Here is a 27,190-nt window from a genome sequence, read left to right as displayed (position 1 = left end):
GAACAAAAAGAGTTCCATCAGAATGGAGCTGTGGTGCACCATCGTGTTCTAGGCAGAGTTAGCAAATTATAAAAGTTACTTCCATTTAAATCAGATTTTTTTTTTTGTCCCAACTGAGCTTTTTGTTTATCGCTTGGTTTGTATTTCTGCTTTGTTGCACACTGTAACCCTCACAGTAAAATCTCATTGGCCCTAAGCCCCATTTCACATTAAGCATCATATATCTTCTGATATCTATGACTGGAGTGACAAATCGCTGCTCATTCGAAACTTGTCAGATCATACCTAGTTTGGACCGAGGAGGTCTGTTACAAGCTGACTGTCAGCAGCTGGCTCGGCTGGCCCAGAACCCCCTGATGTACGTGATTTAAATGATAGTCTTAGTAATAGTTTAATCGTTTTAATTAGCTTAATAGTTTTAGTTTTTGTTAACAATAACACTGATGGTGTAGTTATCTCATCTACCAGCAGGGGCTAACTGCCCCAAGCTAACCAGCCAAACCCAAACCCCAGGTTAGGATACAGTAGTATCCCAGAGATGCAGGTTCGAATCCACCCCGTGTCATCTTCTGATTATCATTTCCCCTTCTTATCCCCCAATAATATCCTGCCTCTCTGCACTATTCTGTCAAAAAGTCATCAAATTAAATATAAATCAGAATGTAAGGATTTCAGCAGATGCAAAGGAGAGGTAAATGTGTTCCAGGAGAGGATGGGAGGAAGGAGAAAGAGTTGCAGTCCTCCCACAGTCTCTCAGATTCCTGCCAGTGTCTTTAGGGTGATCCCCTACTCATTCTCTGGCAGAGAGTTTGGATGGAAAGGAAATTTAGTAGGATTAAATGGCTTAAATGTGGGTCTCCCTCTCATTACTGCCGGCGTTCCTATGACAATACAAGAAGGAGTGGGTGAGAGTTGGAGGGAGAGAAGGGGGAGCGAGAGATGCAGAGGGGAAAGACAGGAGGGAAGAGGAAGATTGGCTGTGAGTTGTCTGTCCCATCTGGTCGCACACTCCCACACACTCCACCAGCTTTAGTGAAATGAGACAGTGAGCTTCACGCTGTAGGTGTCCAGAGAGAAAGAGAGCAGGGAATGGTGAAAGGAGTGATGGGAAGGAGATGAGAAGGAAGAATTATACTAAGGGAACGGTAGAAGAGAAAGCTAGCGAAACGGATTAGGCCACAAGGTTAGACAGATGGAGAGAAGAGAGGAAGATGAAAAGAGGAAGCAGCTCAGGAGATGTAGCCTAGCAGGCATCTGATGGCAAAAAGATACAATGTAGTCAGTGTCATGTATTGTCAAGTAGCCAGACTTTTGACTTTCAGCATTATGTCTAGTCCACTTTGATGCTTATTCTGTCCAAGGTTCACCCCCTTAGAGAGGAATAAATTGTCTGATCTACATGTAAAGCAGGGGTAGCCAACCCTGCTCTTGGAGTGCTATGCTCCTGCGGACTTCAGTTCCAACCTTGCTCCTACACACTGTTCCAATTTTAGGTGTGTTAAATAGAGTTGGAGTTAAACTCTGCAGGATGGTAGCTCTCCAGAAGCAGGCCTGGCTACCCCTGGTGTAAGGGACCTATAGAAGCCATGGGTCAATCTAAAATCAGATACAAACCTGGCATTGGTGCTCAAGGATATTTAGTTTAGTTTCTAGTTTCTCCTACAAAACTCAATGTTTTTAAAAGATGCAATGTCATGTACCATGACTCCCCAATCTTCTTGCTCAGAAAACTCCATTTTGACTTTATGGTTCCTGGTTTGAGACCAGCACTGAATAAATAGGACTTTCTTTTCAGTGGTGGAAATGTGCAGAATAGCTCCAGATTGGGCATAAGGTCATCACTGGAGTGCTCTGTACCTTGTAAGCACACTTTTTTTTTGCCTGATAGACTCCTGAAAAATCCAATAAAGCCAGAAAGTGATTGCCATTTTGTATGCAATATGCAGAGAATAGTCAGTGAATAGACTGGGTATGCCATCTGAGACTGCGACTAGAGTCAGTGAGACATGTCAATAAAGGCCCAGACACACCAAACCGACATCAAAGAACTAGCGGCGACAAAAGCCAACTGCGGTGACGCTTCACGTCATCTGCATCTGGGCCAAAAAGTTGCACTTGAAAGGAAATAACTCGCTTTTCCGGAAAGTTTGCTTTGGCAAGCTGTTTCGAACTCCTGAATTAAACTTTGTTTTGGCCTAATGTTGTTCAAAATGACCTCACACCAGTTTGTTCTTTGATTTCCCTTGCATTATATCAGGGCCTCAAGATGTGTTTGATCCTCATATAGATCCCTGTTATAGCCGTGTTCTGTTGGTTCTGATCTGTGTCTCTTTGTGACAGGAGGCCATGCAGCAGTGGTATCAACACTACCAAGCACAGACCTACGGCAATACAAGCCAAGAGACGGCTGCAGTTACTGAATGCACAAAAGAGCAACCTCAGGTAAGCACACACATACACAGGTCGTTTTTGAGTTGTGTGAAAAAGAGTTCATGCGAATAATGGGAGATGGAATCACATTTGCTGAATAAATTCTGATGTAGCGAACATTAAACCCACGTGACTAATCAGCTGTTTCCGCTGATGGTGTTTTATTTATTGTTGGTTACTAGGCTACCTATACCACAGGTGCTGATTTATTTTTTTGATGGTGGTCATATTTCTCTTTGTGCAATTATGCACCTGATGATTTCATTTCACAAAAGTTATTTGCATCTCGCAAAGAGAAATACAGACTGCAAATACATGGAGACTAGCATGGAATTTTGTCACTCAAACCACTGCCTGTTGCTGCTTCTGATTGCTTTTAGAAGGAGAAGCTGCCAATGACTGCTGGTCTAGGATCAGTTTTCTCCATAATAATATCATATTGGTTTGGCAAAAGATCCAGTGCGTAAGGTTTCTATTTACAGTACAATGTGTTTTGCAGCGTTGAGCAATGTAGCCAATCACAAACATATCTGTTGATTTCTTGAACTCAATGGCCAATCAGGGGTGTTTAAGTTAGCACTGAACAAAAACTCTGGTGTTTTGAGCGGCAAGTGGATTTTGAGTTCTCCACGCCTGCAAAATCCTCTCATTATAATAAAATAAATACAGTGTAGACATTATGTAAATAAGAAATTCATTGTGCAGTCAGCTTCGTTTATTATAACTTTGTGAGATCTCGTTGAACTAAGATGATGACAATTTTTTTTAATGATTATAAAGGGAGCGCTGCGTACTTTCTGTCATACCAAAACATGTATACAGTATGCTTGCTTTTCTGTTAAAATTAACAGTGGTTTGTGAATGTAGACTCTCTTCTTGATTTTGATTTATTTATTTATTTATTTTCATTTTTTGGGATAAAATGAATGAAGATTGTGTTTTGTTTTTCCGTGGGTCCACTACCATTTTTTCCGTGTCTCCTCAATTGGCGCCTATGACCAATACCACCGTCATCTGCTCGAACAACAACGGAAACGCACCTAATTCGCATTTGGTAAATTTTTTTTTTTTTTTTTTTTTTTCTCCGAACTTTGAAAAGATTCACTTCATGTTTGGATGAAAACCCAGCTAGTGTCTCTGTGAGGAAAACAGTGTAATAAACACTAAATAATGTCTTAATGAAAATGTAAAAACGTTAAAGCAGGGGTTCACAAACCTCCTGGGGTTCGTGAGGGTACTGCAGGGATTGAGAAACTAATAATGAATTAAATCATAAAAAAATATTTATTTGTTTACCTGCATGTCATGTAACCATTAACCGACATCAGAAAGCCATGAAAATGTGAATATGTTGAATATTATTGAAATATTAAAGGTGCCCTAGAACCAGTTTTTACAAGATGTAATATAAGTCTAATGTGTCCCCTGAATGTGTCTGTGAATTTTCACCTCAAAATACCCCATAGATGTTTTTTAATTAATATTTTTAACTGCCTATTTTGGGGCATCATTAACTATGCACCGATTCAGCGTGCGGCCCCTTTAAATCGCGCGCTCCCTGCCCCCCGAGCTCTCGACTATAATACAGTGCATAAACAAAGTTCACACAGCTAATATAACCCTCAAAATGGAGCTTTACAAGATGTTCGTCATGCATACTGCATGCATGCGTTGGATCATGTGAGTGTAGTATTTATTTGGATGTTTACATTTGATTCTGAATGAGTTTGAGGCTGTGCTTCGTGGCTAAAGCTGACATTACACACTGTTGGAGAGATTTATAAAGAATGAAGTTGTGTTTATGAATTATACAGACTGCAAGTGTTTAAAAATGAAAATAGTCATGAATACAGTAAGAAACGATGGTAACTTTAACCACATTTAACAGTACATTAGCAACATGTTAACGAAACATTTAGAAAGACAGTTTACAAATATCACTAAAAATATCATGATATCATGGATCATGTCAGTTATTATTGGTCCATCTGCCATTTTTCGCTATTGTTCTAGCTTGCTTACCTAGTCTGTTGATTCAGCTGTGCACAGATCCAGACGTTCTGCCCTTGTGTAATGCCTTGAACATGAGCTGGCATATGCAAATATTGGGGCGTACATATTAATGATCCCGACTGTTACGTAACAGTCGGTGTTATGTTGAGATTCGCCTGTTCTTTGGAGGTCTTTTAAACAAATGAGATTTACACAAGAAGGAGGAAACAATGGTGTTTGAGACTCACTGTATGTCATTTCCATGTACTGAACTCTTGTTATTCAACTATGCCAAGATAAATTCAATTTTTGATTCTAGGGCACCTTTAATATTTAATGTGGTACTTCAAGTAAACTAAAAAGATTTCAGGGGATAGAAAATATCATGAACTCAGGATGAAATCAATAGAAGTCAATGGAAAGTCCCCACCATTATAACAAATGTGTGCTTGTGTTTGTTTGTTTGTGTCACAGGTGGTGGTCACCTCCTCATATGGAGACTACAGTTCCTACATGCATGCTGTCAGTCAGTACTATTCTCAGACGCAGATGAGCCAGACAGCTGCTCAAGTCTACCAGCACCGAGATGTCAGCAAGGTACTGTACACTACACAGACACACTGAAATACATCATGCTTAATCATGCTCACTTTACAGTGTAGATCTCTGTCCATCTCAAAAACTCTACAGACTGAAAGGAGATTATACTGTGCAGAAATACACATATACACTGCAGCAGAAATGCTAAATAGTTAACATGATGCCCAAACATCACACACTCTCTGGAGGTAGAAATACTCCAGCCGTCGTTCTTCTGACAGATGTCAAGAAAGTCAAAAGCCTGGACTTCCACTGTGTCTAAGTGTATCTTGGCTGATACGGCCTCTCTCTATGACGGATCGCTCTTTGACTTACTGCAGATCGTTCATACTGTCATAGACCAAAATAGATCAGAAATGAGACTTTCATTTCTCTGCAGGCATATACAGTATGTAAACTGTATGCATTCGGCAATGCAAAAAGTCTGTACTGACTGTGTTTCCTTCCATACTACATTGTAGTCATATTTATAATAAGATACTTTTGTTCACTACAAATTATGTTTCTGTCCTCAGATTTATATTAGATTTCTGTCCTCATATTTATAGTTTGAGGACAGAAATATTTCATATCTCTCATCAAATTATATTAGATTTCTGTCATATTTCTAATTAGATACTTTTGTTCACTACAAATTATATTAACTTTAAAGCAAAGGTATTCTGAAAATTTTCAATTCCACTTGATTGTAATGGCAGCAGCATGAATGTTATTGTTCCACTGTCAAAAATGTCTTTAATTAATGGCCTAGAAAAAGTGCAATCTTAAATGTCTTATTTTTTTCAGAATATACTGTATATACATGTTTTTGTGTGGTAAAACTTAGTTCATCTTTCTATGTGTGTGTGTGTGTGTGTGTGTGTGTGTGTGTGTGTGTGTGTGTGTGTGTGTGTGTGGTGGTGGTGGTATTTGTGTGGGGTGTATGGGCTTATGTAAATGTGGTGGCAGGTGGTGTTACCGGTCAGACACACATTCCTCACTTAGTCTCATGACACTCTCAGGACATGAGATCCTGCTGAAAACACTCCATCACTCCTCAGCACAGCAGCTGGGCCAGTGTGTGTGTGTGTGTGTGAGAGAGAGAGACCTGTAATGTGAATAGTGTGTGTTGCATATTGATAGATACAGTTTAAATGTTTGATGGTCACAATGTGTCTCTCTGTAGGAGGTGGAGTTGGTGAAGACCCCCTTGAGCGCACCTCTGCACACCTCTCTGAATGGCAGTGCTCAGACCCTGCTGCCCACCTACAGTGCCCTTCCCATCATGCCAGGCTTCATCACACCTACACACACGCACACACACACAGCCAGCCCTGCCGCACAGACACCCGCTGTACCCACAGCCAACGACTGGAACAACTACTATTATGTGAGTGTGTGTGTGTCTTTCTAGTTAAAGTGTGTGTGCGAGAAAGACAAACCACATAGCATGAGACCTGTCTGAAATATTAGGACTAAAACAGACACCTGAAAAATTACAGTTTAGATTTCAGGACAAAATGTGTAATTTTAGTTGAAAAGGTTAAGGTCACGTTAGTTAAAATTAGGTGAAATTTTGCAGGGCAAAGAAGGTCAGTTGTCCATTATCAATAGTGTAGCGATGCATGAAGCACAATTACTCATCTGATGTCACTTCCAAACTAGGCTTCCATAGTAGAGTAAAAAAAAAAAATTAAAAAGGTAATTATGACTTTATATTTCCTAAATTGTTACTATTTTACAATGTGTATTTAAAATCACACAACTGCCGATCAGGCATAACATTATGACCACCTTCCTAATATTGTGTTGGTCCCACTTTTGCTGCCAAAACAGCCCTGACCCATCGAGGCATGGACTCCACTAGACCCCTGAAGGTGTGCTGTGGCATCTGCACCAAGATGTTAGCAGCAGATCCTTCAAGTCCTATAAGTTGCGAGGTGGTGCCTCCATGGGTCACACTTGTTTGTTCAGCACATCCCACAGATGCTAGATTGGATTGAGATCTCTGGAATTTGGAGGGCAAGTCAACATCTCAAACATGTTGTTGTGTTCCTCAAACCATTCCTGAACCATTTTTGCTTTGTAGCAGGGCACATTATCCTGCTGAAAGAGGCCACAGCCACCAGGGAATACCGTTTCCATGAAAGGGTGTACATGGTATGCAACAATGCTTAGGTAGGTGGTACGTGTCAAAGTAACATCCACATGGATGGCAGGACCCAAGGTTTCCCAGCAGAACATTGCCCAAAGCATCAGACTGCCTCCGCCGGCTTGCCTTCTTCCCATAGTGCATCCTGGCGCCATGTGTTCCCCAGGTAAGCGACGCACACACACCCGGCCATCTACGTGATGTAAAAGAAAACGTGATTCACCTTCTTCCATTGCTCCGTGGTCCAGTTCTGATGCTCACGTGCCCACTTTTGGAGCTTTCGGCGGTGGACAGGGGACAGCATGGGCACCCTGACTGGTCTGCATCTATGCATCCCCATACACAACGAACTGTCATGCACTGTGTATTCTGACACCTTTCTATAAGTACCAGCAATTTGAGCTACAGTAGCTTGTCTGTTGAATCGGATCACACGGGCCAGCCTTCTCTCCCCACGTGCATCAATGAGCTTTGGCCACCCATGAACCTGCCGTCGGTTCACCACTGTTCCTTCCTTGGACCACTTTTGATAGATACTGACCACTGCAGACCGGGCACACCCCACAAGAGCTGCAGTTTTGGAGATGACCCATCACAATTTGGCTCTTGTCAAACTCGTTCAAATCCTTACGCTTGCCCATTTTTCCTGCTTCTAACACAACTTTGAGGATGAAATGTTCACTTGCTGCCTAATATATCCCACCCACTAACAGGTGCCGTGATGAAGAGATAATCAGTGTTATTCACTTCACCTGTCAGCGGTCATAATGTTAAGCCTGATCGGCTTATAATGAATACATCTTGTGTTATCCTGAATCACTATGATACACCTATAATAAGTGCTTATATTCAGACTATTTTAGACCGGGCAGGACGCCAGCCCCTCCGGCTACAATGTCTTTCGCAAGACACATGCAGTTTTGTTTAATAACCGCTGGAATGCCAAAAGTTACATTGTGTACCTTTAAAGATTTTAAGGTTTTTTTTTTTTTATGTTGTAGTCAATTAATGCTTTTTCCTGTGAGCTTTTTGTTTTTCTATGCATTTGTTTTTGCATAGTAAAATAAAACCTATTGCTGTAGTTTATCAAATAATGTAGTTTGCAAAATAATTTTGTCAGATAAATATCTTAAGCAACTTTAATGTTTTGTTCTTCCCTCATATTTACATTTTCCTATTTTGATGGTTATAGTCATTAATAACAAATCCCCAAAAGTGTGTGTGTGTGTGTGTGTGTGTGTGTGTGTGTATATATATATATATATATACACACACACACAGTAGTCCAAAAGTTTGGAACCACTAAGATTTTTAATATTTTTAAAAGAAGTTTCGTCTGCTCACCAAGGCTACATTTATTTAATTAAAAATACAGTAAAAAACAGTAATATTGTGAAATATTATTACAATTTAAAATAACTGTTTTCTATTTGAATATATTTCACAAAGTAATTTATTCCTGTGATGGCAAAGCTGAATTTTCAGCATCATTACTCCAGTCTTCAGTGTCACATGATCCTTCAGAAATCATTCTAATATGCTGATCTGCTGCTCAAGAAACATTTAATATGTACAATTGTACAAAATATTTGTGTACAATATTTTTTTTCAGGATTATTTGATGAATAGAAAGTTCAAAAGAACAGTGTTTATCTGAAATCTAATCTTTTGTAACATTATAAATGTCTTTACTGCCACTTTTGATTGATTTAATGCATCCTTGCTGAATAAAAGTATTCATTTCTTTAATTTCTTTTCAAAAAAATAAAAATAAAAATTCTTACTGACCCCAAACTTTTGAACGGTAGTGTATAATGCTACAGAAGCTTTGTATTTCAGATAAATGCTGTTCTTTTGAACTTTCTATTCATCAAGGAATCCTGAAAAAAAAGTACACAACTGTTTTCAACATTGAAAATAATCATAAATGTTTATTGAGCAGCAAATCAGCATATTAGAATGATTTCTGAAGGATCATGTGACACTGAAGACTGGAGTAACGATGCTGAAAATTCAGCTTTGCCATCACAGGAATAAATTACTTTGTCAAATATATTTAAATAGTACACAGTTATTTTAAATTGTAATAATATTTCACAATATTACTGTTTTTTACTGTATTTTTAATTAAATAAATGTAGCCTTGGTGAGCAGACGAAACTTCTTTTAAAAACATTAAAAATCTTAGTGGTTCCAAACTTTTGGACTGTACTGTATATATATTAGTTTCTGTAGATTACAGCCTCACAACATGCCTATAGTTATTTATCACTAACCATAAAGCACTACATTATTTCAGCATTTCAGCTCCATCACAGGAAGTTTTGAATTGATAATTATAAATGTAAAAAAAAAAAAAAATATTGATAACATAAGAGTGTAAAAATGTCTAATAATGACCTTAATTAGTAAATACCATTGCCACATCACATTATTTTGTTTGCATTGTTGTGCACTAACACAATGAAATATCAAGCATCATTACAGTCATAGGTGGTGCAAATGTGATATTTTACATTGAATAAAGGCCTACTTGTTTATATACTAATACTAGTATAATTAGTTGAATGATATATATAGATCGATAGATAGACAGATCGACAGACAGACAAAGACAGATAGATCGGTCAACTGAACATATGGTGTGTGTGTGTGTGCGCGCGTGCGCGCACGTGTTTCTGCTCTGCTTGTTGGTGAAGATGAAAACCAGTAGGAGTCTGGCAGTAGCTTTATTCTTCAGTTGGAAGTAGAAGACTGACACATTGAGAGATAAACACCTCTAACGGCGCTTCACTGATTCAACAATAGGCTCTTTATCGTAGTGCAAGAGTCAGAGAAAATTCCTCAGACGCGTGTGTGGGCTGAGGGAGACGCCGTCACTCATTTACTGTATGGAACACAAAAAACCCCGTCAGTCATTTACTGTATGTCACTCAAACTCAAGCATACAGTTAATAATGAGTCATGTAGATCATCATCATCATCAAACAGGTGAAATCATTCTAATCACTACTGTTATAATCAACCTCTCTTTCTTTCTCTCTCTCTCTCCTAGAGTCAGGCTAGAGGGCAAAAGAGAGAATACCCAACACTGCCTACACAGGAGGTGACATCAGAGGGGCCGTACGTAGGCCAGCACTCACAAGGTCTTGGAGGCCAGTACGCAGACTACTTCAAGAAGAAGAGGATCTAACTCGCACTCGCCCTCACTCCTCACTGTATGTTGTCGTTGTCATGTCCAGGCCTTAACTCTTAGTCTATAACTGATATTTATGAAAAGATTGTACATTTTATTGTGCAGAAGGAGGTTTATTCCCCTTCTTGAACCTTCTGTGGATCTGGGTACTGTTCATATTTCTGTTCAACACCAGGCAGGACCTCCCAAGATGATGCGTTAAGATAATTAGTATATTCTGTTCTGCCTTTTTACCTCTCTCGCAGGCGGGGCGCACCAATCCACTCCAGAGGGGGGGGGGGTTCCGCGTCCGTGTTTTACTGTACTAACGGTCAAGGGCTGATAAAGATAGAGCTACACTCAGAGAATAACAATTTTCAAAGATTTTTTTTTCCTGACAGGGTAGGGCATAGCCAGTGTATATTGTATATTCTGCAAAATGAGTGTATTTTTTACAGTGTACAGACATTATGAAAATATTATTAATATTACGTCTTGCTTAATATGTGTCATTGTTTATCTTGACTATCAATCCGCTTTCTTAAGCGTACAGGAAATGCACATACTCGCGCGTATCATATCTTTGACGATTAATCTTTAACATGTCTGTACATACTGCTGTATCTGTAGGAACGATCAGCCATTCTGAATACTGCAGGAGCCTTAAAACACGGCGCTCAGAGAAGACATGGCTAAGGCAATAACCTCTACCGTCTCTGGAGAAACCGCTACCGCGTACTTTAAGGTGACTTTCCCTCCAGATGTCGGTTGGGTGACCTTCATACAACCTTCAGCTACAATGCTGCCAGTGGTTTGTTTTTAATAACATTAAGAGTAATAATATATTACTATAGCAGTAGTAATAATCTGTCTGAAGGGTTCAAGTGCTACGTATAGGATAGAAACCTGGCAAAATGTCTGGATGCAAACACCCACGTGGTAATAATCTAGCATAATGCCTTTATATGGATATTAGTCAGCTGTTGTTCTGTGGTTTAATCTCTTTACATCTTTAATGGAGAAAGTCTATTATTTTGGTGATTTTATGCTGCAAAAATCCCGTTTTTAATCCGTATCAGTCTTTAAGTTAAAATGTGTTTTTAAAAAAGATAAATATGCATGAGGTAAAATAATAATAAAGAGATATTAAGATAATGCATCTTGAAGATGCCATGTTTTCTAAATTTAAACTTAAAACAAGTGCCACAAATCTCCCAATGGATCAAATGAAGTCTTAAAGTCACATCAAACATTAAAATTCTGCCATTCCATCCTCATGTTTTTCAAAACATGTTATTTTAGTATTATTTATATACCATAAAAAGTAGCTTTTATTTTTATATTTTCAGTTTTCATTTTACGTTTTGGTGCCTTTGTTGTGTTTTTAGCTTCCGTTTCATTTTAATATTTCTATTTAGCTTTATTTTCACTTCAGTTGTAGTTTTAGCTATTTTAGTACTCCAACGTTTATAATTTTTATTTGTTTTTAAAGTTTAAGCTTTTCATCTAATATTCATATTTTATTTCAATTAAAACCCTTTTTTAATAGTTTTAGGTCCTTACAATGGAAGTCGGCGAGGTTTAATTTTGTTTTGGACACTATTGAGTTTCATTGTATGGACAAAACAGTTGAAACATTCTTCATAATTACAGAGTAAGGACATGAGGGTGAGTAGCGACAGAATTTTGAACTATCCCTTTTACTTTGCATTGAGCTTGTTTAGATATTATTAGTGGTAAACGAGACAGAAACTCATTAAGGATGGGTTTTTTTGCAGTATGCAGTGTTGATTACTGGTCGGACGCAGTCTGCCAGCAGATTGTCTTGAAAGGAGCTGTCATACAGGCGTTTGCCTGGCATGTTCATCCGTTTATGATTAAGGCTGTGTGCCTTCTTTTTTCTACACTATTGAAGTGATTGTCACTTAGTTGTTCTCTCGCTGAAAGCCATTCTTTCACCTCCACAACAAACTGACAATACATCTGAGGAGGAGCCTCTGTTATTGCGTCCTATTTATGTTGCTTTATTGTGTTATGACAAGTATAAAGACAATCCCAAATTTACATCTGTACCTGAGGCTCTGCGTCCCACTTTCAGCACAAAACCACCATTTATAAACACAGAGGCCTTTTTTCTTTACTAGAAATGGTTAAGTTCTTAGTTTACGCATTTCTCTCGTTAGTTTAGTTTGACTTGTGCCGTTTGTTTCTAGATAGAAATAAGTATCGGAAATACGATTTGTTGTAAAATGACACGCTACAGGGATTATAAAGCACATGTATTTCTGGTCATCTTCCCATGCGTCTTCAATCGTACTACTGCTCCAAATGAGGTGACACTTTTACCTTGAAAAGAGAGGTTTGACTTTGTTTATTCCTGTTATTTTCATATAAAAACTACATAACTAAATTAAATGTTTCTATAGAAAGCTGAAGGATGGAAAATTGTGCCTATTTGCATTTACTAACCTGGTATTTCTTACCATTTTTGCTTATGGCCATACTGATGTTCCCCTCGTATTTCTTGTCAAGACTGTAACGCATCTGTCCACTCACTGCGAGGTCACTTTTACCCCTCTGAATGTCATGAACGTGTATGTGTGCACTTGTATCTCAAAGCTTTGCAATACTGAAGTGTCTCTTAACGATGTAGAAGGTGTTCAAACACGCAGGGTTTTCAACACTATTGTGCTTTGTATTCATATTGCAGCCTGTTTTTAGTTTACAAGGTTGTAGTTTGTTTGGATTTTTTTTTTTTTTTTTTCCACCTTGAATTAAAATTTTGCAATATTTTATAATCCAAACTCTATTGATATTGCTTTACTGTGAATAAGCTATTTTTAGAAACAGTGGAATTGAAGCATGCGTATACTCCTGCAATACAAGAAACTTTTTTCTTCTTTTTTCAGTAGATGTTTCAGAGCTCAACGCTTTTGAGTATTTAACTACTACAACAACAAAAAAAAAAATGTATTTATTTATGTGTATTTATGTACCGTTCAATACGATTCTGTTGTCATTCTTTTTGAGGAAAATAGGTTTGGGTTTAATTTTGAGCAGATGGAATTGTTTTGCAATCCACATTAAAGGACAGAAAAACGATCACCGTTATGTTTCATTTTTCTTCTTTGACCGTTTTCCACTACATTTCACAATTCCTTTAGTGCATAACCATGTGACACGTCCACCTGGGAGATGAATCATTTTCCCTTTTCAGGAACCATGTGTGAGGATTAACCATAATCTGATAATCAGATGGGAATTAGCGTGTCTTTGAATATTTAGCCTTCCTTTAGCTATATGAATAACAACTAAAGCCTTTAAGCGTTTTAAGGCAAAAAACTAATTTCACTGTTCACACCCTGATCCTCCTCATTAAAGTCAGCATCCATCTTTTAGACATTAACAAAAAAACTTCTACAGGGGATATTTTGTTACTCTTTTTAATTCAATTTTGATAAAAAAACAACAGATAAAATACTAAGGTTTTTTTTTTTTTTTTTTTTTTTTTTTTGGACATGGTTAAATTCAGTTTCTGAAAGTTAGCTGAGCCCAGAATATAATTTGCACAACATAAAATGTGAATTTTTCTTGACATTTCATAATCTCTACTGTCCCCTAGTGCCTATTTTAGGCATTAAACCCCTGACAAATATCCTTCCACATGCTGTTCTCAGAATCATCCTCTTCAGTTTTCCGTGGCAAATGTGAAGCTCAGAGAGGAAGTACAGTTATTAAAACGTGGCAACATAGTGCATCTTGACTGGCGCATGCTGTTTCAAATTTCTCCAGTAATCCAGCACATTCGTTTGGAATTTTCCAAGGAGGGCAGCTGTCCGATCCAAGTCAGACAAACCTACAGTCTTTGAGCGCTTTACATACTTTGCACGTCAATAGCCTCACGAAAAGGGGCACAATCCACTTGACATTCACTTATCAAAGCTCCGAACCATGGACCACACATGTAAATCTACATTCCGTCACGTTCCTCGTCTTCCAAAGAACAACAGTCCTCTTTTATCACAACAAGGTTCAGTCTCTGTGGTTGCATATGCCTCACGACGGGCAGATTCCATACAACACATGCTGTAATGCACCTTGGGAAATAATGGGTTATTCATACATGCATCATGGTGGCTGCAGTGACACTGAGGCACAATATGAAGCAGAGGAGCTGAGTGTGTCACTCAAGTCAGATTCCTGACTCGCCTCATTTTTGCGCACGTCTGGTGAACTCGAATCTGGTCTCTATTTGAATGAAGAGAAAAATGAGCGATTTGAACTGGCAGTTACATGTTTGCATATTCAGAAGAGAGGCCGGGCAGCGCTCTTCTGCCCGCTTCAGTGGTTCTAGCAGTTTCTTTGTGGCTATTTCGAATGGCCTGCAGTTTATCTATGAGGTCGTAATGTGAGGGATACAGTAAGAAGGAGAGTATATTTGAAAGTGCTACATTGCACAGTTATACTTTTTTTTTTTTTTTTTTTTTCTCTTCCCCCTGGGGATTTTGTCTCTATGGGACTGTCTCTTGCAAAAAAGTCTGTATCCCATCTTATTTCCACAGTTACTGATTGTCAATCATCTGCTGAAAGTTGGCAATCAGGCCTTTGAAGTCGATCCTTTTTTCGGGTGTCGCCTCCCAGCATTTCCTCATCAGACTGTACAACTGTCAAAACACAAAGATCACAATCAGACACGTGGCCTGGAGCGCAGATCATAACTGCCGTTTAATCATCTAACCTTCACCATAAGAAACCTGTGATTCTGTAATGAATAAAGCATGAACCAAAGGATGGCTGCAAAGGGGCTGCTTGTGAAATGTTCATGTCAGAAATGGCTGTACCAAATAAAATGAAATAAATGTAAACTTTATGTAGATCAATAAAATAAACTAACATTAAAGAATACATTTTAAAAGTAAACAATAACAAATTTAGTTAAATTAAAAGTGCATACATAAAATAAAAATTAATAAAATAAAGATATTTTAAAAAATAATCCATAGACCATCAAAACAATGCATTATATATATATATATACATATATACATATATACACACACACACACACACACACACACACAAACCCGATTCCAAAAAAGTTGGGACACTGTACAAATTGTGAATAAAAACAGAATGCAATGATGTGGAAGTTTCAAATACAACATAGATGACATATCAAATGTTTAAACTGAGAAAATGTATCATTTTAAGGGAAAAATAAGTTGATTTTAAATTTCATGGCATCAACACATCTCAAAAAAGTTGGGACAAGGCCATGTTTACCACTGTGTGGAATCCCCTCTTCTTTTTAGAACAGTCTGCAAACGTCTGGGGACTGAGGAGACAAGTTGCTCAAGTTTAGGAATAGGAATGTTGTCCCATTCTTGTCTAATACAGGCTTCTAGTTGCTCAACTGTCTTAGGTCTTCTTTGTCGCATCTTCCTCTTTGTGATTCGCCAAATGTTTTCTATGGGTGAAAGATCTGGACTGCAGGCTGGCCATTTCAGTACCTGGATCCTTCTTCTACAGCCATGATGTTGTAATTGATGCAGTATGTGGATTGGCATTGTCATGTTGGAAAATGCAAGGTCTTCCCTGAAAGAGACGACGTCTGGATGGGAGCATATGTTGTTCTAGAACTTGGATATACCTTTCAGCATTGATGGTGCCTTTCCAGATGTGTAAGCTGCCCATGCCACACGCACTCATGCAACCCCATACCATCAGAGATGCAGGCTTCTGAACTGAGCGCTGATAACAACTTGGGTTGTCCTTGTCCTCTTTAGTCCGCATGACATGGCGTCCCAGTTTTCCTAAAAAGAACTTCAAATTTTGATTCGTCTGACCACAGAACAGTTTTCCACTTTGCCACAGTTCATTTTAAATGAGCCTTGGCCCAGAGAAAACGCCTGCGCTTCTGGATCATGTTTAGATATGGCTTCTTTTTTGACCTATAGAGTTTTAGCCGGCAACGGCGAATGGCACGGTGGATTGTGTTCACCGACAATGTTTTCTGGAAGTATTTCTGAGCCCATGTTGTGATTTCCATTACAGTAGCATTCCTGTAGGTGATGCAGTGCCGTCTAAGGGCCCGAAGATCACGGGCATCCAGTATGGTTTTCCGGCCTTGACCCTTACGCACAGAGATTGATGATATTATGCACTGTAGATGATGATAACTTCAAACTTTGCAGTTTTTCTCTGAGAAACTCCTTTCTGATATTGCTCCACTATTTTTCACCACAGCATTGGGGGAATTGGTGATCCTCTGCCCATCTTGACTTCTGAGAGACACTGCCACTCTGAGCGGCTCTTTTTATACCCAATCATGTTGCCAATTGACCTAATAAGTTGCAAATTGGTCCTCCAGCTGTTCCTTATATGTACATTTAACTTTTCCGGCCTCTTATTGCTACCTGTCCCAACTTTTTTGCAATGTGTAGCTCTCATGAAATCCAAAATGAGCCAATATTTGGCATGACATTTCAAAATGTCTCACTTTCAACATTTGATATATTTTATTCACAATAGAATATAGATAACATAAGTTTATGAGATTTGTAAATTATTAATTATTGCATTCCTTTTTTATTCACAATTTGTACAGTGTCCCAACTTTTTTTAGAATCGGGTTTGTATATATATATATATATATATATATATATATATATATATATATAAAGTTTATTCAATTGTTTCAATTATTTGCCAGATTTGCTGGGTGATATTCATTTGTTTGTAACTGTAACTGTTAAAAACTTGACATCTAACAGAATTCTAGTGGTTGCTAGACCCTGTTTCCACCTGGTATTAAGATGCGTTTTGGTCGATTGGATCACAAATGGACAATGCTACACAGGGTGTAAAACGTTTTGAGATTGTCCACTTTCGACTACTTCCAGAGGTGGTCAAAAACGCATTCTACCGGACTGCTTTCGTAGTGTAGACGCTCGTGTGGTCGAATGTGTTCGAACAGCATCAAAAGACCGCCTACTCTGGGCCTATACTGACTTAATGTGTAAAGATTATGGGAAGCACACTAGCCAGATGGGATTTGAACTTTGTCGGCTAAAGACCCAAGTTTGGTTTGAAGATGAAAAACATACCAAGCACGATGTTCTCTTAACATTCCCGATTTCTAACACGCACTCATAGCGTTCGGTGTGATCTTGTGGCTATCAGAGCAGAAACGAAAGCTGCTGCTCTCTGTACGTTTTTCCTTCTTCTCCGTTCATATGTAAATTGCGTGAGCTTTTGTCCATTAGATAAAAAGATATGGAAAAAAAAAAAACACACCATAGATTTACCCGCCCATAGACCCTCCTTTTGAAGAAATCAGGACAGATGTGGTTGAATGTGGACAAAAAAAGACGGATTTAAACACCAGGTGTAAATAGGTACGTGTCCTTGTCCACTTGGGCTCGATCGGCCAAAATGCATCTTAATTCTAGGTGGAAACAGGGCCTTAGACTTCCATTGTGGGTGCATGTGTGGGCAGTAAGTGACTTTATCATTACTTAAAACCTGAGAGGTTACTTCAAGTCATCATACTAATATGGCCTGTAACATTACATTACCATTCAAAGGTCTGGGGTCAGTAATATTTTTTTAATGAGAAAAGTCTGTAAAATATTCTAATGCTGATTTGGTGCTCAAGAAACATTTCTTATTATAATCAGTTTTGAAAACAGTTGTTCTGCTTAATATTTTTGTGGAAACCGTAGCCGCATTTCCATTACCCTTTAAATTGCGCAACCTGAAATTGTGAATTGAAAGTTTTGCAAATTTTGCAAAAACTCCCATATATCGCAAATATGTTTTTACGCTCGCTTGAGGTGGGGTTTTTTTCACATTTACAGGTCACCTGCCGTATGTAAAAGTCAATCATTCTTTAAAGAGGGCGCAGTATGTTTGGACCGTTTGGACAGAAGACGAGAGTTCATTAAACTCATAAAAGACAAAAGTATTACGGGTCTACTGGAATCTAAAAAACAAGAAAATGCCACAATTTGAATTTATCAAGACCTCGAAGCAGATAGGAGGGAGAAAAACCCAGAAACACCTCATATGTGGCCGCTCCCAAGTATAAGGGGCTTTCCTTGCCATAAATGCTTGGATAACATGCCTATGTTAAAAATAATGTCTCGTGCAGTGGCTGGAATATACGTAAATCTACCAACATCCGTTGCAATGATTTTTGGAATGACTTATCTTGAGAGGAAAAAAAAAAGACATTGTAGTCACATAACATTGGTTAATGGAAACGCCGTCATTTCTCAATAGTTTTTTATCGATACTTAGAAAATATTGCAAAAGTTTTGTGCAAACACAGCTAGTGATACATTTCTTCAGGATTTTTTGATGAACAGAAAGTTCAGAACAGCAGCATTTATTTGAAATGGAAATCTTTAGTAACAATATAAATGCCTTTATTGTCACTTTTGAGTAATTTAATGCATTGCTGAATAAAAAGAATAATTCAACAAAATATATAAACATCTTACTGACCCCTTTTGAATAGTAGTGTAAAAATACAGCATTTTGTTTTAGTAAAGCTATACATTACCCTCTCTGAGCAGCCGTCTGGTTTTGGAAGTCTCTTTCCCTCCTCCAGGACTTTGACCAATCGGGTAACAGTCATTTGGCCATGTGTTGGACCAATCATCTTTAGGAACACCTGTGGGGGTGGAGCAAAGTGGGATCAGTGACCTGATTTACAATTAAGCTCTGAGGTATTAAACATCCATCCACGTCTCCTCTAGCAAACTATCTTTAACCCTTGAATGTGTCCAGTGTGTGAGGAAGCATTACACTGTGTGTCTGCATTGTGTAAAATGGGAAAATCTGACAAATCCCTCAGTACAGACATTTCCCCCAAAAGCGGCACACAGAAAAAAAAAAAGAAAAAAGTGAGGATTGGTGTGCAGACGTCTACCGCAGCCTGTGGGCAAGACATCTGCCACTGTGGGCACAGACTGGCACCATCTGCCATGTTCTCAGAGACAGAGAGAACGACCAGACTCACCAGCACCTCCTAAACAAGAGCTTCTTTCAGCCTACAGAAATGAACATGGGCTTTCTAAGAAGTGTGCTACAAGTACTCGGTTCTGCTTCGTAACAAATCTGTATTACCCTCCTGCTGTGTATAATCAAACACTGAATTAGAAATGCAATCATAAGTAAAACACTTACATAAGGAAATATTTACATAATACATTTGCATAAAAATAACTAAAGTCTATCCAATATGTCAAAGTGCAGTTGTGATATTTTGTGGTATTACTGATATTTGTGGTATTTTTTTAAACCTCTTATGCTTTTATGTATCTCCTTTTTATATATTTGTGTATAGGCCTGTTCTTTTTAAGGAATACCTTTAGTTTCATTTTTTATTAATTTATTATTTTCAATTTGTATTTTTTTTCTTTGACCATTCTTATTTAAAGCACTTTGAATTGTCACTGTGTATGAAAAGTGATCTGCAAATAAACTTGCCTTTCCTTGACCTCTAACAGAAAGCTTCACTGCTGTTATGATAAAAACATTATATAGGATTACATTAAGAAACAAACTAAAGAGGGTTTCCAGACTAGTTGAGGGTTGTGCTACTGAATTTCTCTTTTTTTTTTCTTCTTTTTTTTTTTTGAAAGAATGTGAGGACTTGAAGTGTGAACTTGTGATGGCCACAAGACTGCAGGATGTCCTATTTGTCATTTTAGATTTCAGCAGGGTGTTCAAATGGATCTCTTATTTACCCACACTTTGCAAAATTCACCCTTCACAGGGAGTTTGATTGACAGGCGATCATGACACTGAATCTGCCATTTTGTCAGACAAACAAACAAACAGGAGAGTTAATAAATTAAGGCCCCGATATGATGTGACGTCATTTAAAACCAAATCGGGCCAAAACAAACTTAGCTTGAAAGTTTGAAACAGCTCTGGAAAAGTTGCTTCGGCTGGTAAACACCTTTGTACTACCACTGGTCCGTGGTGTGTGCAAAGACTAAGCCTTCTTTCACGTGGAAATCTTTTCCCCTTAAAGGTCCCGTTTTTCGTGGTTTTTTGAAGCTTTGATTGTGTTTATAGTGTGCAATATAACATGTGTTCATGTTTCGCGTGTAAAAAAACACAGTATTTTTCACATAATTTACTTATCTGTATACCGCTGTTTCCACTGTCATAAAAACGGGCTGATGACTTCCTTGTTCTATGAAGTCCCTCCTTCAGAAATACGTAACGAGTTCTGATTGTGCCAGCGGTTCCTGTGTTGTGATTCAACAGAAGCTTAGTGAACCTTGCCCGGAAAGGTCACGCCTCTTACCATGACGTGGAGATGCACGCGCTCAGTGTTATTGTAAACATGTCTTTAATTTTACCCTATCAATTTGAGCCGGAATCAGACCCGGTGATTGGACTGCGGGATGAAAATAACAGCGTTTCGACGACATGGCGACAAACACACTCTACAAACGCAACTCTTGTGTATTCCTGTGGGCGGAGGTTAGTCAAAAAACTGTTTTAGTGACGTCATTAAAGAAGGAAGTAGAGGGATGTAGTCCAAACTGGCCGTTCGATGTAGGCGACTTCTGTTAAATAAAATATCTCGCTTGGCATTGAACTTTGAGCTTTAAAATTTTACAGATTTTATTTATACTCTAACAACAACATTACACACTAACTAAAGTTTGAAACATGGGATCACGAAGAACGGGACCTTTAATTTCTCCTGTTCTGTTATTAGTAGGAATAGATGATCGGCTCACGTGCTGCTTGAACTGAGACATTACAGCAGTCTGTCACGACACATTAAAGAGCCACAAAACTGAATTTATTATTTGAAGTCATTCATGCCAGCATGTCGTCAGTGTCCTCTTTGGTCCGCAGTGTATTTTTCACTCTGTGAGAGCGCGAGAGCACCACTGCTTATCGGACAAAGCGATAGTAGCAAAGGGGGACAGGTCTTCGCGAAGGGTCAAACTGCATCACCAAAGTGTAGACTTGAAGCTGGTGTTCAATGGCTTAGGGTTTTTGAGACAAGACTAAAACAATGTCTGGCCACTCACCGACATAGGGCTGCATGAGGTATCACAGTATGTGAGGAGCTCATACATGGTCACTCCAAAGGACCAGACGTCAGACGCCCTGTAGAACTTGCAGTGGATCAGGCACTCTGGAGCATACCTGAGAAAAGGAGAGAAAGAATCATTACAAAGTAGATTTTCCAGAGGCATTCGATAATTGTACATAATTCCATCATGGAATTACATATAATTCCATCATTACCAAAGCATATGGTTCGTATCAGATTTAATTGTACTTGGTCATTGCTAAATATCTGCACCTTAAATGAGTGAGGCTTACCAGAACACTGGACTGTCCAGATCATCTTTCACCGTGTAGTAACCCTCATTATCTTTAATGCTTTTGGTCAGGCCAAAGTCTCCGATCTTTACCGTGCTTTCATTCTCCACCAGAACATTCCGGGCAGCCAGGTCTCTGTGGATGTAGTTGCGAGAGCCCAGGTAGTCCATGCCCTGGAGTTAAAGGTCAGAAAACAGCAGGGTTGAGCATAATGTTACAATGCAGGTCTGTATTACAAACAGAAAGCCAGAGCATGAGAACACAAAGGATCATTGTAAGCAGCTGTTGTTATTATTATTGGTCTCAGAGTACAAAACCACAAGGACAACAAACCACCAGAGCAAAAAATAAGTCATGTGCAAAGCAAATGCTGTCAAAATGATATAACATAATGTTATACAGGGTAAGATAAATTAAACATTTTATTCAGCAGCCAAGGACACATTAAATTGATCAAAAGTGACAATAAAGACAATTTCCATGTGACACTAAAGACTGAAGTAATGGCTGCTGAAATAATAATAATGATTGTAATAATAAAAACAATAATATTGTTAATTATTACTGTATTTACTGTATTTTATTTTTTACTAAATAAATGCAACCTTCGTAAGCATAAGAGATTTAGTGTGATGTACTGAATCATGGCATGTTCATATGCCTCTATTATTTTCATTATAATGCAATGTATTTCCATATCACACTATTACACTATTATTACTTGCTGCTTTAATGCAAATGAAATTTAATTTAGCAGATGGTATGTATTTTGCTGAGTTACAGGCTGTTTAAAATACTTTAAAATAAGAGCAGTTCTTCATCAGTTGTTTCTTGTATTAAAGTACACTTTTTTTTTCCATTTTGCTTTCATGTGAACAGACCTTTTGGTTGTGATTCTTTCTGCTTTTACATTTCTTTCATTGTGCTGGTGTTTTTTAAGGTTGGAAAGTTACCATAAATAGTCAAGGACAACTAGAGAAGCATTGTAATCCATTCACATATTGTGTTACCTGGCAGATCTGTACAGCATAGTTGAGAAGGGTTTTAAGGTCTATGTGAGCTTTGTTTCTGGGAAGGTATTCCTTCAGACTGCCTGCCGGCAAAAACTCCATGATGAGCTTAATGGATCTCCCACCTAAAATCAAAAATATGGAAAGATTCGCTCAAGCAACTCTTGCAATTGGCACCAAAAGTCATTACAGCGTTATATTATTTATGATGTTCAGAATTGTGGTTTACCCTCTTCGTTGCAAATGCCCTTATATTTGACAATGTTCTCGTGGTAAAGTTCTCTCAGGATGTGAATCTCACACCACAGGTTACTGCTCTGCTCTTCTCGGTTCTCTGGCTTTAAAGACTTCACAGCCACCAGCTCTCCGGTCCGATCTCCCCGCGGGTCATATCTGCACAACTCCACCTTCCCAAAATGACCCTGAAAACACAGATGTACTTTAGTCCAACCAGAAGATGGTCAGTTAAATAAGCAGTTTGTTCATGAATTTAAGGACATTAACGACATACTCGCACACAAACGGACACAGACACACACAGTGTAAATACCTCTCCAAGGTCTCTGATCTTCTTGAGGAACCTCTTCTCAAACACTGTAGGGTCCACCTCTAGCATGGGAACAGGCTGAATGGATGGGTCTAGAGAGAAAACATTAAAGAAGAAAAATAAAAAAAATGTTTTTTTTTTGTTGTTGTTTTTCCCCAAACATACGCAAATGTTTACATTACAATGTTTTCTCTCAAACCCTCCACGAAAAAGTAGGTAATACTTTACATTAAAATATGACTACCCCGGTTTACATATCAACACAGAAACTTAACCTGTTCTAATAAAAAACTACTAGAGAACTACTACAGTACCTATAGACTAGCCAATCCTAACAAAGCTCATTAACAGATATCTTAAAGGAACAGTAGCAAAAACAGCCTGCAATTCTAAGAGTGGAAACAGCCATATAAGACTAAACTATAATCACTGGTGTACACTACCGTTGAAAGGTTTGAGTAAAAGGTTTTTTTTTGGTTTTTTTGTCTTATAAAATGGACTTCGGGGGGGAAAACATATGCAGAGTACTTTTAGCAAATATGAATGTAGGTCTTTGTACTAACCACAAGAGGTCAGTATTGAAAAAACTACAATTATAAACACAAAGGTGACCCTGTCAAGGAAAAATTATTTAGGCTTAAACATATTCCCAACGGGAAACCTATTTAATAACTAAATGTATCGTTTGTCATCTGTATATCTTGACTCCTTACTCTGTTCCTCCACCATGACAATGTCCCTGACAATGGCCCTGAAGAACGGTCTCTGGTGAGGGTCGTAGGTCATGCAGTGGGTCATGAGTTTGGCCAGCTCCTCGCAGTCAGGGGTTGCCAACTGACACTGTGCTGCGTAAAACCGTTCCTTCTGCTCACAGAGATGATAATAAAAATACACATTTATCAGCACATTATCATAAAGAAAAGTGCCAAGTCACGCGCATGCCTCAATGTATGTGTGTAAGACGTTACCTCCGTGAGCTTCTTGTCTTTGAGAGGTATCTCTCCATTGTAACAGATCTCCCACAGAGTTGTCCCAAAGCCCCACTTATCTGCCGCTACGCTCAGATTAGCCGTGTCCTGTACACACTCCGGAGCAATCCAAGGAATCCTGTCCACACACTCTGCAGACAAACACAAAGCACGTTGTCAGACTGGATTGTTTCAAAGGCACTATCAAGTAACTTGTGTTGTGAGTTGTGCTGGGTGAATAATCCGCATTTTATGGGGGTTTCCACCACTGTTTCCACATTCAAACATCACACTGTAGTTTCAACAATCATCTTTACTGTTTTTAAAAGGGCATTTCATTTAACACATGATCCCTTGGCAAACACTTTCTTGTATGCCACATCTTAATCCCTCTCTGTGCCCCTTTCATTCCTCTGTGTGTACATGTTGCCACCCCAAAAAAACACACAACCAGTCTTTCCTGTAACAGTCCCTGGCACACAGCAAACAAAGAGCTTTTCTGGTCTCTGAAGTGCTTCACGGAGCTGAGCTGGATTGCGGCCAACAAAATTCCTGTCAGTTATCTTTTCCAAGCAGTTCATTTTCAGGGTGCAATAGAGCTCAGATATACAGCACTGCATTTACTCTGGATGCACACTCAACAGCCCTTTTCACACAGCAATACGGTAAATTATCGTAAAATTACCAGAATGACTTAACCGGTAAATACGAAAACATGATGTTCACACAAGCAATGGCTTGTTGTTGTTGTTCTGGCTTTTTATCGATAAGACACCATTCACATATCTGCACCAAAATACAGTGATGTCAGTAATCGGAAATGATCTTCAAACGCTGCGTCGTTGTCTTCATTCGCCCGCATGAGGAAAAGCACTTTAATTTCACTATGTTGTGACAAAATTTTTGACATCTGACAGGCGGGCGATCAAACAGAATGCGTTTTCGCTCTTAAAAACATGAGACACGCATGATAGTGTCCAACTGCAGAGCTGCAGCACTGAATGAAAAAGAAAGCAGGGTCTCGAGCGCGACACGTTGAAAAAGCTGCGAGATGTAGCGCAACAGGCAATGATGTCCATCTAGCGTATATTTAAGGGTTATTAAAGGGTTAGTTCACCCAAAAATGAAAATTATGTCATTAATGACTCACCCTCATGTCGTTCCAAACCCGTAAGACCTCCGTTCATCTTCGAAACACAGTTTAGGATATTTTAGATTTAGTCCGAGAGCTTTGTGTCCCTCCATTGAAAATGTATGTATGGTAGACTGTCCATGTCCAGAAAGGTAATAAAAACATCAAAGTAGTCCATGTGACATCAGTGGGTTAGTTAGAACTTCTTCTTCTTCTTCTTCTTCTTCTTCTTCTTCTTCTTCTTCTTCTTCTTCTTCTTCTTCTTCTTCTTCTTCTTCTTCTTCTTCTTCTTCTTCTTCTTCTTCTTCTTCTTCTTCTTCTTCTTCTTCTTCTTCTTCTTCTTCTTCTTCTTCTTCTTCTTCTTCTTCTTCTTCTTCTTCTTCTTCTTCTTCTTCTTCGTTTTACGGCGGTTGGCATCCAGCTTATTGGTGCATTACCGCCTCCTTCTGCTCCGGACAGTGACGCGATTAGGACATCCGCGACATGCTATATTTTTTAAAGTGGTGCGTAGGTGTGCAATACCAAAATACAAACAATGTAGAATAGCTTAAATACAGCGTGCGTCTCCCTCAGACTGTAAACGAAGCTCGGGCGCACTAGATAACACCAGTATGGTCTTAAAAACCGCCGTAAAACAGGAAAGAAGAAGAAGAAGAAGAAGAAGAAGAAGAAGCAGCGTCAGTGTGGAGTGAAAGCGGATATACAACAGACCCAGAAGAGAAGACAATGCTGAATTAAGTCGTAGTTGTTGTTATTTTTGGACCAAAATGTATTTTAGATGCTTCAAAACTTCTAACTAACCCACTGATGTCACATGGACTACTTTGATGATGTTTTTATTATCTTTCTGGACATGGACAGTATACCGTACACACATTTTCATTAACCCTTTAAAAAGCAGCGGAGCTTACTGTAAACAGCACGGAGTATGGGTGTAAAGGTACATGTACAGGTCACGTTTTGGTGCATATAGTCACATGACAGATAAAGTCAGTCATAAGCGATCCATACTCCGATCCAGAGGGGGGCGCTTGCAGTAATGCAACGCTGTTTGCTACCAGTAAAAGCGCAGAAGAAGAGACAATTAATCTTTATGTTTACATGTAATCTCTAAACCAGTGTTTCAACTGCGGAAAGATATCAATAAAACAGCTTGAGAATAATATCTCTCAATAATATCTCATAATATCTCATTACATTTACCTCAGCTATTTAGTGTCAACAGCATGTTAGTTCACTAGAGAAATGAACTCTAGAGAGAAGCATTTGGTATATGCACTATATTAGCCTATTCATTATATTTACTTAACCTATTAGTTAACCTATCTTGATTATTTAATGTTTGTTTAAATAAATATGTCATGAAAACAAGTTATGACTGCCACTGTGTAAATGATTATATTTCAAAAATGAATTGGAGGAGAAAATTAACTTTATAATTAGATTTAGAAGTTAATGCAAAACCTGCCTTGTGTGCAATTTACGTTTATTTTTTATTTATTTTTTTGAGAGTTGAATTTAATAATTTGGGCTCTGTTGTTAATTGTAACCTTTAATATTACATTAATGTGTACATGTAATATGTTCCTATATAGTTTACAGCATTAACTAAGATTTTTTTATCCTTAAGAAAATCTAAATTATAACTGACTTTATTTAAACACAGAGACACATTTGATCAAAAACCCACAGTTTAATAAAAAAAAAAAAAGTCAGCGAGTTCCGACTTCATAAGTGCACATACCTGTAATCTTCATTCAGTGTTCACACACAGCATCATACCAGTAATTTACTGGTAATGTTACAACTTCCCTTACTGGTAAATTGCTATAACTGTTCCA

The 27,190-nt window shown here is 38.4% G+C and overlaps 2 protein-coding genes across 5 annotated transcripts in view; one reads left to right on the top strand and one right to left on the bottom strand.

The window, feature by feature from the left end:
* raver2 (ribonucleoprotein, PTB-binding 2) overlaps nucleotides 1-10,715 on the top strand; it is an 88,062-nt gene extending 77,347 nt beyond the window's left edge. For both annotated transcript variants that reach the window (XM_048199909.1, XM_048199907.1), the window contains exons 13-16: nucleotides 2,341-2,442; nucleotides 4,897-5,019; nucleotides 6,188-6,391; nucleotides 10,209-10,715. In XM_048199909.1, coding sequence (XP_048055866.1) covers nucleotides 2,341-2,442; nucleotides 4,897-5,019; nucleotides 6,188-6,391; nucleotides 10,209-10,346 — 567 coding nt within the window. In that variant the 3' untranslated portion in view covers nucleotides 10,347-10,715. The remainder of the gene's footprint in view (nucleotides 1-2,340; nucleotides 2,443-4,896; nucleotides 5,020-6,187; nucleotides 6,392-10,208) is intronic.
* Nucleotides 10,716-12,483: 1,768 nt separating this feature from the next.
* Nucleotides 12,484-27,190, bottom strand: part of jak1 (Janus kinase 1) — a 39,475-nt gene continuing 24,768 nt past the window's right edge. For 2 of the 3 annotated variants that reach the window (XM_048199905.1, XM_048199904.1), the window contains exons 16-24: nucleotides 24,218-24,369; nucleotides 23,963-24,113; nucleotides 23,253-23,341; nucleotides 22,932-23,124; nucleotides 22,703-22,827; nucleotides 21,693-21,865; nucleotides 21,395-21,512; nucleotides 18,895-19,005; nucleotides 12,484-14,992 (exon numbers count right to left, since the gene is read on the bottom strand). In XM_048199905.1, coding sequence (XP_048055862.1) covers nucleotides 14,891-14,992; nucleotides 18,895-19,005; nucleotides 21,395-21,512; nucleotides 21,693-21,865; nucleotides 22,703-22,827; nucleotides 22,932-23,124; nucleotides 23,253-23,341; nucleotides 23,963-24,113; nucleotides 24,218-24,369 — 1,214 coding nt within the window. In that variant the 3' untranslated portion in view covers nucleotides 12,484-14,890. Of the gene's footprint in view, nucleotides 14,993-18,894; nucleotides 19,006-21,394; nucleotides 21,513-21,688; nucleotides 21,866-22,702; nucleotides 22,828-22,931; nucleotides 23,125-23,252; nucleotides 23,342-23,962; nucleotides 24,114-24,217; nucleotides 24,370-27,190 lie in introns of those variants that run through there. The other variant, XM_048199906.1, reaches the window with a different exon arrangement.

The sequence above is a fragment of the Megalobrama amblycephala genome, linkage group LG8, assembly GCF_018812025.1.
Source record: "Megalobrama amblycephala isolate DHTTF-2021 linkage group LG8, ASM1881202v1, whole genome shotgun sequence".
In the NCBI taxonomy this organism is placed as follows: Eukaryota; Metazoa; Chordata; class Actinopteri; order Cypriniformes; family Xenocyprididae; genus Megalobrama; species Megalobrama amblycephala.
The sequence above is the reverse complement of the archived record's forward strand: the minus strand, read 5'-3'. Positions and strand labels throughout refer to the sequence as shown.